This window comes from Geotrypetes seraphini, chromosome 2 (assembly GCF_902459505.1).
Source record: "Geotrypetes seraphini chromosome 2, aGeoSer1.1, whole genome shotgun sequence".
Lineage (NCBI taxonomy): Eukaryota > Metazoa > Chordata > Amphibia > Gymnophiona > Dermophiidae > Geotrypetes > Geotrypetes seraphini.
In genome coordinates this window covers 512,092,109-512,105,019 of record NC_047085.1, presented here as the reverse complement: position 1 = coordinate 512,105,019, position 12,911 = coordinate 512,092,109, and the positions used below count along the sequence as shown (strand labels likewise).

Here is a 12,911-nt window from a genome sequence, read left to right as displayed (position 1 = left end):
CCCCCTGATGGATCACGGGGATTGGTTATGCTCTCTGGATCTCAAAGAGACTTACAATCATATCCCAATTCATCCAGCCTCTCGCAGATTCTTAAGATTTCAGGTGGGGGATCTTCATCTTCAATACCAAGTTCTGCCTTTCAGACTCGCATCATCCCCCAGGGTCTTCACGAAGTGTCTGGTGGTGGTAGCTGCAGCCCTGCGTACCTAGTCATCAGGTTTTTCCACATCTGGATGACTGGCTCATCAAAGCCTCCTCTCAACAGGGGGTTATTGCAGTGACCCAATAGACTATTACATCCCTCCAAAGTCTGGGGTTCGAAGTCAATTTTCCAAAATCCCAGTTGACTCCCTCCCAAACTCCACAGTTTATTGAAGCTGTCCTGGACACTGTTCAACTAAGAGCATTTCTGCCTCAACCACGTCAACATGCTCTCATTCACCTTTGCAACCACGTATCTTCTCTTACCTCAATTTCAGCAAGACAAATGATGGTTCTGCGAGACAAATGATGGTCACATGGCTTCCACAGTTCATGTGACTTCTTTTGCCAGACTTCACCTTCGCATTCCTCAGTTGACCCTGTCATCTCAGTGGCAGCAAGCTTGCCAACACATCTCAACACATTACAGTGACTCCTTCGTTGAGACAATCTCTCCACTGGTGGATGCTCTCTTCCAATCTTTTCAGAGGTTTGCTTTTCCACACATCCCCTCATCAGAAGATTCTCACAACAGATTCTTCAAACTACACTTGGGGAGCTCATCTCGATGGTCTCCGTACTCAAGGCCATTGGTCTCGCACGGATTGTCTCTGTCATATCAATCTGTTGGAACTCAGAGCGATTTTCAATGCTCTCAAAGCTTTTCAACATCTTCTTCACGATAAGGTAATCCTCGTTCGAACAGACAACCAAGTCGCCATGTATTATGTCAACAAACAGGGAGGCACGGGTTTTCTTTCCCTATGTCAGGAAGCTCTGAAGCTTTGGACTTGGGCAGTGCTTCACAACATCTTCCTCAGAGCTGTCTACATTCAAGGTTAGCAGAACTGTATGGCGGACACATTGAGTCATCTTCTCCAACCTCACGAATGGGCACTCAATTCTTCCACTCTGCTTCAGGTTTTTGCTCAATGGGGGACTCCTCAGATAGACCTATTTGCATCCCCCCAAAACCACAAGTTGCTTTGATTTTGCTCCAGGATATACTCTTCTCTATGCCTTGAGCCGATGCTTTCCTTCTGGATTGGACAAGTCAATTTCTCTACGCCTTCCCTCCGTTTCCTCTGATTCTCAGGTCTCTTGTCAAACTCAAGAGGGAACAGGCCACCATGATTCTGATAGCTCCTCGGTGGCCCAGACAACCTTGGTACTCCCTTTTACTTTAACTCAGCTCCAGGGAGCCTTTCCTTCTACCAGTATTTTCCTCTCTGCTTACACAGAGTCAAGGGTCTCTGCTTCATCCCAATCTGAGGTCTCTTCATTTAACAGCATGGTTCCTCTCTACCTGACTACCTCTCTACAGTTCTCTCAATCTGTACAGGACATTTTAGAGGCTTCCAGGAAGCCGTCCACTAGGCAGTGTTACAACCAGAAATGGACTAGATTTTCTGCTTGGTGTACCACTCGTCATTTGCAACCAATATCTACATCCCTGTCTACAGTCTTAGATTATCTACTGCACTTATCTCAGTCTGGCCTCAAGTCTACATCTATTAGGGTCCATCTCAGTGGCATTGTTACTTTCCATCAACCTATTGAAGGGCAACCCCTCATTGCCCTCACATCTGCTCGAAGAGTCAGTGAGTTACAAGCTTTAGTTGTGGATCCACCCTTCACAGTTTTTCATCATGACAAGGTGATCCTCCATACTCATCCTAAATTCTTACCTAAAGTGGTATCAGAATTTCATATTAATCAATCTATTGTTCTTCCAGTGTTTTTCCCCAAGACTCATTCTCATCCTGAAGAAATAGCGCTTCATACTCTGGAGTGTAAACATGCTTTGGCTTTCTACTTGCAACGCACTGAACCTCACAGAACTACTCCTCAACTTTTCATCTTCTTCGATCCTAAGTTGGGGAATCCTGTCTCGAAGTGATCCATATCCAACTGGATGGCTGCTTGCATCTCTTTCTGCTATGCTCAGGCTGGTCTCCCTTTGCAGGGTCGTGTCATGGGCCACAAAGTTTGAGCAATGGCGGCATCTGTAACTTTCCTCAGATCAACTCCTATTGAGGAAATCTGCAAGGTTGCCACTTGGTCCTCGGTTCATACATTCACCTCTCACTACTGTCTGGATACTTTTTCCAGACGTGACGGCCATTTTGGCCAGTCTGTTTTGCAGAATCTTTTCACCTAAATTGCCAACTCTCCCACCATCCCATTCTGGTTAGCTTGGAGGTCACCCACATGTTGAGAATATGCTGCCTGCTTGTCCTGGGAAAAAGCACAGTTACTTACCGCAACAGTTGTTATCTAGGGACAGCAAGCAGATATTCTCACAATCCACCCACCTCCCCTGGTTGGCTTCCTAGTTAGCTATCTGAACCAAGGTACCTCACAGGAGACGCGCGCCCTAACTCGGGCGGAAAGGCACTCGTGCAAGCGCAGTGCAGCACTCGTAAGCTCTTAAAAGATCTTCAAGCAAGTCTGCTTGCGAGGCTGTCCGCTGCGGGGCTCCGTTGGTGACATCACCCACATGTGAGAATATCTGCCTGCTGTCCCTGGATAACAACTGTTACGGTAAGTAACTGTGCTTTTTAGTCACCCTCTTTGTCTTCTTTAATGTCATTCACCTATTCTCTACTGTTTCAAAGATTATCTTCTCTTAGGATATCGGATATGGTTCTAACCTGATTTACTTAATTTCTTCAGCATCGATCATTCACAGTATATCAAGATGGTGAAGCGTCTCCTTCCTGTCAACTCACCTCTGGAGCCCCACAAGGGTCTATTTTATCTCCCTTCCTATCTAATATCTTTCTTAGTCCCCAAGCTAAGCTCATTCACACCTTCATTATCTATTCGGATGACATTCTGCTACAATATCCCTGGATCTAGTAGCTCCTAATCTAATTCCTTTGCAACACTGCATAGATGCCATAGCCCGCTGGCTCCAAGATAACCATTTGCTTCTCAACACTTAGACAAACGTGATTTAATGAGACGGAGTCAGCATGGGTTCAGCCGGGGGATACTTTGCCTCACAAATTTGCTTGACATCTTTGAAGGTGTGAATAAACATGTGGATAAAGGTGAGCCGGTTGATATAGTGTACCTAGATTTTCAGTTGTGGATTAGGAATTGGTTATGGGATAGAAAACAGGGTAGGGTTAAATGGCCATTTTTCTCAATGGAGGAGAGTAAACAATGGAGTCTGTACTGGGACCAGTGCTATTTAACTGATTTATAAATGATCTGGAAATTGGAACGACGAGTGAGGTGATTAAATTTGCAGATGACACTAAACTGTTAAAGCTGTTAAAATGTATGTGGATTGTGAAAAATTGCAGGCAGACCTTAGGAAATTAGAAGACTGAGCATACAAATGGCAGATGAAATTTAATGTGGACAAATGCAAAGTGATGAACATTGGGAAGAATAACCTGAATTACAGTTACCGGATGCTAGGGTCCACCTTGGGGATCAGCACCAAGGAAAAGGACCCGATTTCATCGTAGACAATACAATGAAACCTTCCACCCAATGTGCAGCAGTGGCCAAAAAAAGCAAACAGGATGCTAGGAATTATTTTAAGAAAGGGATGGTTAACAAGACTAAGAATGTTATAATGGCCCTGTATCGCTCCATGGTTCGACCTCATCTGGAGTATTGCGTTCAATTCAGTGGCGCTAGAAGAGCGACCAAGATGGTAAAGGGGATGGAACTCCTCTCGTATGAGGAAAGACTAAAACGGTTGGAAAAGAGACGGCTGAGGGGAATTATGATTGAAGTCGACAAAATCCTGAGTGGAGTAGAACCCGCCCCTCCCACTTGACCCGGCTACCCTTCTTCTCTTAAAGTCGCCTATGGCCTGTTTAGGTTTGTGCAACATACAAATATTAGATTAGATTAGGTACAAGCGGATCAATTTTTCACTCCGTCAAAAATGACAAAGACTAAGGGACACTCGATGAAGTTACAGGGAAATACTTTTAAAATAGGAGGAAATTTTTTTTCACTCAGAGAATAGTTAAGCTCTGGAACACATTGCCAGAGGATGTGGTAAGAACGGATAGCATAGCTGGTTTTAAGAAAGGTTTGAACAGGTTCCTGGAGGAAAAGTCCATAGTCTGTTATTGAGAAAGATGCAGAGGAAGCCACTACTTGCCTTGTATCGGTAGCATGAAATATTGCTACTCCTTGGGTTTTGGCCAGATACCAATGGCCTGGACTGGCCACTGTGAGAACGGGCTACTGGATCTCGAATTACCCCAGTCTGTATTTCTCTCCCTTTTTGGTTCTCCGCTCCTCTCAGCAGTTATTGATTCACATCTAAACTTTTCAGAATACATTTCCAGTGTTCCAATTATAGGCGTCCTACCGCTGTCTAACCAGCCAATTAGGATGCATGTTTAAAAAACAAAAACACCCCGAGGAAGGCCATCTACACCATAGGCATCTGTCACTATTGAGGGAGACGTAGGGATGCTTTAGCTCCCACAAGGCTAGGCGTGGTCTCACCCAGAAGTAGCTTTAGGCAAGCTTAGATGGCCCTGGACATCTTCCTAGGGCCATGATAGGTGCCTGAAAGATAGAGTCAGAAAAACGCTGGTCTACATTTCAAAGAGATGTTGGTGTTGAGCTGATTGTGGCAAGGAAATCTCTCTGCCATGATCAGCTGAGTGGCTGAGGCAGGGAACTCACCCTCTGCGAAGTCAGGAGGGATGCCCAATCCCTCCTGATGCCTCTCCCCAGCAGGAGTGCCCAATTCCTCCTGCCAGACCCCCCACCCCAGAAACACATCCCCACCCAACTACGATACTGTTGGGCCTGCCAGCCGGAGGGTATATGCCTCCCTCCAGATGGACCTTCTCTTTACAAGGTACGGCAGGGGGAGTTGGGGGTTGATGGGTGGTGTTTCTGGGGTGAGGGGTTCTGGCAGGAGGGAGTATGCCTACCTCCTGCCTATCGCGGTTGGGTGGAGGGGAGTTTGAGGAGGTTTTGGCAGGAGGAACTTGGCACTCCTCCTGCTGGGGGAAGGCAGGAAGAAGTGGGCATTTCTGCAGCCAACTGACTTTGTGGGGGAGGATTTGGGGATTCCCTGTCGCTGTAGTTGCTGCTGAGCTGATCACAGCAATGAGATTCCCTTGTGAACAGCTCAGCGGCAATGAGATTCTCTAACCGGCCCCTGTGACAGACGCTGGTTAGAGAATCGGGGTGGTTAGGCAGGATTAGACGGCATCTCTCCGTCAGAACAGACGCAATTCTGTATAGGACACCCGTGTGCGATTCTCAAAAGCCACTTAGGTAGCTGCTGAGACCGGGCATCCTATACAGAATCAGGCCCTTCCTCTGTACTGCAGTCGGGCTCTTCATTTTACGTCAACTTCCCTGTGTCCATCCCTTTCTTCCTACAGAGACTCTGCCTTAGTAACATCTCACTTAGTTTACTGTAACGTAGTGTATGCAGCTCTTCCACAATCCCTTCAAAATACCGCAGCAAGTTTCCTATGCCAAGCCAGAAGGCGTGATCATGTGACCCCATTATTCTCCCAATTACACTGGCTGCCTATCGCTTATAGAAGACATTTCAAGATCCTGATTCTGACCTTCAGAGCACTTAAGAGAGGGGACCCCGGACTATCTGGCAAAGAAAATGATACCCTATGTGCCAAGAAGAACATTTCGCTCCCTCAATGACCATCAGCTAGGCTCACTGGGACTCTACAAGAAAGAGCGCTTTTTTCTTTTCTGCCCCCACATTGGGGAATGCTTTGCCCCTGGGGTTCATCTGGTTAAGTGAATTCAAAGTGACTCATTTGCTTTTTGAAAGCTTTATCTTAACATTTTTAAGGACAGAGGAAGCAGGGCAGCAATCGCTGGGTACTATGTCCCATTTTTCCCCCACTGTGTCTGAACCTTTTCTATTATATAATTTATGGAGTTATTTTCTAACTTTCTGGATTATTTATTAATTATTTTGCAAATCATGTAGACCTGGATGGTCCATAATTGTGCGATTCATCAAGTATAATGAATCAAACATACATATTCAGCAGCCCTGCCTGGTTAAGTGTCAGAGAATAGCAACGGTTGGTCCACTCAGCATGGTCTAAGCCAGAGGTGTCCACACTTTTTGGGCTTGCGAGCTACTTTTAAAATGACCAAGTCAAAATGATCTACCAACAAAATTAAAAAAAAACACAAAGCACACTGTACGCAGAGAAAATGTTAATTATCATTTATATTCGTGGGTTTTTCAAAGAGGTCAAGGCAGATGACTCTATGCACTGTCAGCTCAGTAACAACCATACAAAATAGACAAATATACCCCAATTCCCGTTTTAATAAACCGCAATAGCGGTTTTTAGCACTGGGAGCTGCGCTGAATGCCCTGCGCTACTCTTGACGATCATAGGCTCCCTGCGCTAAAATCCGCTATTGTGGTTTAGTAAAAGGGAGCCATAGTGCAAAATATAGACAGCAGATATAAATTCACAAAACGGACACATTTTGATCACTAAATTGAAAATAAAATCATTTTTCCTACCTTGTTGTCTGGTGATTTCATAAGTCTCTGGTTGCACTTTCTTCTTCTGACTACTGTGCATCCAATCTTTCTTCCCTTTCAGCCTATATGCTTCCTCTCCTCCAGACCTCATTCCCTCCCGCAACTTTTTCTTCCTCTCTCCCTGCCTTCCTTTCTTTTTTTCTCTCTTCGTGCCCCCTTTCTTTCTTTCTGTTTCCCTTCTTTTCTTCTATCTCCCTGCCTGCCCCCTTTCTTTTTTTCTCCCTGCTCTCCCCCAAGCCACTGCCGCCATCATTGAGGAACAGGCCCCCAAACCGCCGTCGCCATCGGAGAACAGGCCCCCAAACCACTGCCGCCCCAAGCTCTCCCTGCGTCGGGCTGACCAGCATTCCTCTTCCCGACGTCAATTTTGCTGTCGGGGAGGAAGTTCTGAGAGGATTGGCTGGCCTGGAACTTCCTCTCCGATGGAAGAATTGACATTGGATAGAGGAAGGCTGATCAGCCCGGTAGATTGTAAAGGCAACACGAGTCTATCATGGAGCCCGGGATGGGCTTGATCGACTCACTTTGCCTTGGCGATCTACCGGTCGATCACGATCGACCTATTGGGCACCCCTGGTCTAAGCCATGGGCAGCCTCTCCTCCTGCTTAAAACATGCTGAAGGATGCTTTTCTCAACTTGAGTATCTGGTCATGGTTATTTTTAGGATTTAGTTTTAGTTTTCCTAGTGTGTTCTCTGGTGCGGAATTAAAAGGGATGGCAATGACACGGGAAAAGCCAAGGACATATCCCACGTGATTAAACTAAAGCAAGCAGAACAAAAACATTTGGGGCCGGATTCTGTATAGGACGCCTGGTCTCAGCAGCTGCCTAAGCGGCTTTTCAGAATCACACACGGACATCCCATTGATGGACAGACGCCTATCCCCACCTAACTACCACAATTCTCTAACCGGTGTCTATGTTACAGGTGCTGGTTAGTGAATTTTGTTGCCGCTGAACTGATCGCTGTCAGCCTAGCTATCGCTACCATTCAGCATTTTTAGTTGGCATTACTTATGTCAGTGAAGGCCTATGGGAAATTATATCAATCTGACTCTGGCATGGGAATGCAGATAGACCCTGAGGGCAGGGAGACGGTTTTAAGTATCCCTGATTGAATCATGACTAGCTAAAAGGTGTTAATGTCTGTTTAAGAGGGTGCTTAGGACAATGGGTCCAGGTGCACAGATCAAGAACAAAGAAGCCAGAGACTAATCCCATCTAGCATGCCTGCAAATATCACACCCTCCTTAGCAATTAAATTAACCATTGTTTCAAACAGTTTACAAATTCTAAACAGAAAGATACTGGGACATACAAGTTTCTATGGGTTCAATTCCCAGATAAGCCCCCAAAATGTCAGTTTTGTTAGTGGCCCCCCCCAATATTAGGTGGTAGGGGTTAAGTGCGATGCGTACTGACAAACGCCTGGTCCCAGGTTCAGTTCCCTCACTGAAGTTTCACCAGGAAGTAGAATCAAATAATAGGCACAGCCAGAAGTGGATGCATAAAGAATATATTATAGAAATAGTCTTAAGCATTACAATGAAGCATTACAATTAAGTAGAGAGCAAAGCAGTTTCCCTGCCTTACAGAGTCCAGAAACAAAGAGACAGAGAGTCAGAAGTTCTAGGAAGAGCCAGAGAGAGAAAGAGAGCCAAGACCCCTCTCCTCCAGAGATAGAAAGATAGATTGATAGATAGATTGATAGAGCAGAGAGGAGGCTTTTATACCTTTGCTGAATATAGAAACTTGTATGTCCCAGTATCTTTCTGTTTAGAATTTGTAAACTGTTTGAAACAATGGTTAATTTAATTGCTAAGGAGGGTGTGATATTTGCAGGCATGCTAGATGGGATTAGTCTCTGGCTTCTTTGTTCTTGATCTGTGCACCTGGACCCATTGTCCTAAGCACCCTCTTAAACAGACATTAACACCTTTTAGCTAGTCATGATTCAATCAGGGATACTTGAAACATATCAATCAGGGATACTTAAAACCATCTCCCTGCCCTCAGGGTCTATCTGCATTCCCATGCCAGAGTCAGATTGATATAATTTCCCATAGGCCTTCGCTGACATAAGTAATGCCAACTAAAAATGCTGAATGGTAGCGATAGCTAGGCTGACAATCGCCACATGGGAATCTCCCTGAGGTGATCAGTTTAGCAGCAGCGGTAGGGAACCTGTCTCCCCTGCAAAGTTGCCCGGCAGAAGGGATGCCCACTCCTTTCTGCCGGAACTCCTGAAGCTCCTCCTTCTCTGGATGTCTGCAGCAGGAGTACCCAATTTTTTCCTGCCTCCACCACTCGTGACATCCCCCGGCAGGATGGTTGCCCACTCCCTCCTGCTGCTGGCCTCATCATCCCCCGAAGCCCCACAAAATTCCCCTACTTCACCCCTGACACTCCTCGACACCACAAGATCCCGACAGTCCCCAAATGCCCCCCATACCTTTGGCTGATGGCTGGCAAGAGGAACCAACTAAATGAGGAAACTTTAAGAGATGTCCAATAAATATGAATACCAAATGATGAGGACAAAACTATAAAAAGTGAATTTCTTGCTAGATCTCAAACACCCAAGGCACTACTTTTGATTTTATTCGTGCCCTTACTGAGGTGGTGTTTTAATCATTGGTCTTAGCAAATAGCATGTGCAATAAATATTTTTATTAATTTTCAACAGGCTCTGCATAAATTATAAAGTGCAAAGAGTGCCATAAAAGTGCTATATAATCCTCTAAAGGAAAGGCACTTATCTTTGCGCCCGACGGCTGCTCAACCGTTTCACTTTATGTTTCGTCAGGGGCTATGCCTCCTTGGTTACAAGCACCAACAATTTTTGTTAGAAAAGCCCATTCTTTTGAGCTGAAACCACCTCTACTCGTGGCACTGCACTCAGCCACTATTGCCCTACATTTGGCAAGAGGAATGCCTACTCCCTCCTGCCAGCAGGCTGCCACTGCAAAATGTTGGGCCTTCCCCATCCTGGTGCATTTTGGGATGCATTGGGGAGGGGCCTAAGGCCTTGATTGGCTCAGATGCCTAAGGCTTCCTAAAACTCTAACTGACCAGATCCCATGGGAGGGGATTTAGGGATCTGGACAATCAGAGTCGGGCCACTCCCAGTGTATCCCAGAATGCACCAGGAAGGGGAACACCTGCCATTTTGCAGTGGTGGGCCTGCCGGCAGGAGGGAGTAGGCATTCCTTTTGCCAGCCATCAAAGGTATGGGGATGTTTAAGGGCAGCAGGGGGATCTTGGGGGGGGGGGTCAGGGTGGAGTCGGTGAATATTTGAGGGGATTTGGGGGATGATGAGGTCAGCGGCAGGAGGGTTTGGGCATCCCTCCTGCCAGGGGATGTCTCGGGGGCAGTGGCGGCAGGAGGAATTTTGCAATCCTCCAGCCGTGAGCAGACCTCCAACAGGAGGGAGTGGGCGTCCCTCCTTCTAGTCAAATTTGCGGGGGGGGGGAAGACGGGTTCCCTGGTGCGGCTGTTAAACTGACTGCGGCAGGGAGATTCCCTTGCCGCGATCGGTTCAGTGGCCGAGTCTATTTGAAATGTAGTCCAGCATTTTGCTGGCCTACATTTCAGGCACCTATTGCGGCACTAGGAAGATGCCTAGGGCCTCCTAAGCTTGCCTAAGGCCACTTCCAGGAGAATCCCACACCTAGCTTTGGGCGAGCTTAAGCGGCCCTTCACGCCTTCCTAGGCTCACAAAAACACCTACAATGTAGGCTGCCTGTCACGGAGTGTTTTTTTAAAAAACATGCATCCCAATTGGCTGGTTAGACAGTGGTAGGACGCCTGCTGCAGCCTACAATCGGGACACCATTTATCGAATTTGCTCCTTGGTGTCTTTTGGTTTGCCATTAATAGCGTGTCCTCTTTGCAAATACTGCACACGTGACCCACTGGAACACCATCGGAAATAGTTCCCCATTTTTTCACCAGTGTGCCACATTTCCAAATAATTCACACTCTTGGTGATATTGCTCCTGAAACATAAACTAAACTAAACTAAACTAAACTAAGCCTTAAGTTTATATACCGCGTCATCTCCACAGAAGTGGAGCTCGACACGGTTTACAGGAATTAAAAACAAAGAAAGGAACTCCAATGGAAGGGAGGAGGGTTTGGTAAGTAGGAAGGTGAGGGGGGAAGGGAGGGGGGAGTTACATTTTGGCGAAAAGCCAGGTTTTCAGATGTTTTCTGAAGTGTTGGAGGGAGGTCGTACACCGGAGGTGGGCAGTAAAGCTGTTCCATAGCTCGGTGATCCTAAAGAGGAGGGATGTTCCGAGCTTTCCTGTATGAGAGATGCCATTTAGAGAAGGGAAGGATAGTTTGAATTTCTGAGTGGATCTGGTGGAATGAGTGTTCGAGAGCCAAGATAAAGGAAAGAGGGGGGGAAGGATGCCGTGAAGAGATTTGAAGGTAAGACAGGCACATTTGTAACGAACCCTGAGGAAGACTGGGAGCCAGTGAAGCTTAGATAGAAGCGGGGAGACATGGTCGAATTTGCCTTTTGTGAAGATTAGTTTAGCTGCGGTGTTCTGAATCCGTTGGAGTCTGATAAGATTTTTCTTTGTTAGGCTTAGGTAGATGGAATTGCAGTAGTCAAGTCTGGAGAGAATGATGGATTGGACAAGGACAGCAAAATGATGCTGGTGAAAGCAGGATCTGATTTTCCTTAACATATGAAGATTGAAAAAGCATTTTTTTACTAGGGAGTTGATGTGGTCGTTAAAGGACAATGTAGAGTCAATGGTGATTCCCAGAACTTTGCTAGAGTGCTCAAGCTGTAGATTGGAGCCCGAGGAGGAGCTAAAAGACGAATGTTTAGGCTGCCCATCCCTAGGAATTAATGCTTTCATACATTCAACTCCACGTAAAAGGTTTCCCTTCTGCATGCGTTCTCAGCTGTATTTCAGCTTCACCTTTCGTTTGGAGCCTTTTCTACACTGACAACACAAAAAGGGTCTCACCCTGGGGTGGATTCTCTTGGGCAATAAGAATTGATATATCTTACCATGGCTTTTTCCAGTGGTGTCTTGCAGAATGGATTTCTTCCCTTTCCTCTTTCCCTGATGGAGCTGAAAAGCCATTTGGTCGCTGTTTTTACTTCGTAAGGGTTTCTCTTCTCTCGGGTGTCTCTGGAGCTCAGGGATGTTTGTGAGTTCCCCGTCACTTTTCTCACCCTCAGTGACTGCATCCAGGGAGTCTCTTGCAGGGTCTCTCGGCTTCTTCTCTGATTCCTGTTTATAATTCCTTGTGTTTTGACTCTCATTCCTCTGGGAAATATTCTCACTGACATTTCCTGGTTGTCTTGGGATGGGTTCAATTTCTAAAAGCCATTTTTCTTGATTCTCCTCCCTCTTCGTCTCCTGCATTGCCTCAGTATCTGCTGGATAGAAACAAAAGACGGTAATTGTGCATTAGGAACTATGGAACGCTATTAATGTCAAGAAACAAAATTTTCTGGGCTCACACAACTACCGTATTTTTACATATATAACATGCATACGTGTATAACGCGCCCACGCGTATAGCGTGCGGGAACAAAGCATTTATGTAAAAAAAATTCCTTATAGCGCGCCAACGCGTATACCGTGCATGCTCCTCGAACTAGAAACTCCTCCCGCCACCCCATTTGTGTGAAGGGGATTCGAATATTCTAGAAGTAACCCGCTGGATCGCTGATTAAATATTAAAATCTGCCAAATAAAAACTTCTGAATTGAAAAACTTAGTCTCAACTCTATCGTAGCGGGCAATTTGAGTTTGACCGGGTGAATAGGGGCGCTTACATTCATAAAGTCGGCCCAATGACCAAACCAGTAGAAGGATTAACAAAGACCCGGGATGAATGGAAAGACCGGTCAACTTCGACCTACAGAGCTAAGGGCTAAAGGAATAAATGTAATAGGGTGTCTTTGCTGCAAACTGGTGTATGTAGGTTTACTGCACCCCACGACTGTATATTATGACATCGTTTATGATGACCAATGTTATCAGAATACTTTTGGCGTACAGCAATGTTTTATTTCTACCAATGTCACTGGGGTAAAGGTGAAAACAGTCATTGTGTGAAAATATCCTTTAAAAGTGACTATGTAACCTGTTCAAAAAATTTGCCAAACATATTCTAATAACAAGCAGTCCTCGTAGACGAT

The 12,911-nt window shown here is 45.9% G+C and overlaps 1 protein-coding gene across 3 annotated transcripts in view; it reads right to left on the bottom strand.

Annotated features, from left to right (window-relative positions):
- Window positions 1–12,911, bottom strand: part of LOC117355271 (zinc finger protein 82 homolog) — a 46,782-nt gene that overhangs the window by 14,205 nt on the left and 19,666 nt on the right. For all 3 annotated transcript variants that reach the window (XM_033933575.1, XM_033933576.1, XM_033933577.1), the window contains exon 4: window positions 11,769–12,143. In XM_033933575.1, the coding sequence (XP_033789466.1) occupies window positions 11,769–12,143 (375 nt within the window). The remainder of the gene's footprint in view (window positions 1–11,768; window positions 12,144–12,911) is intronic.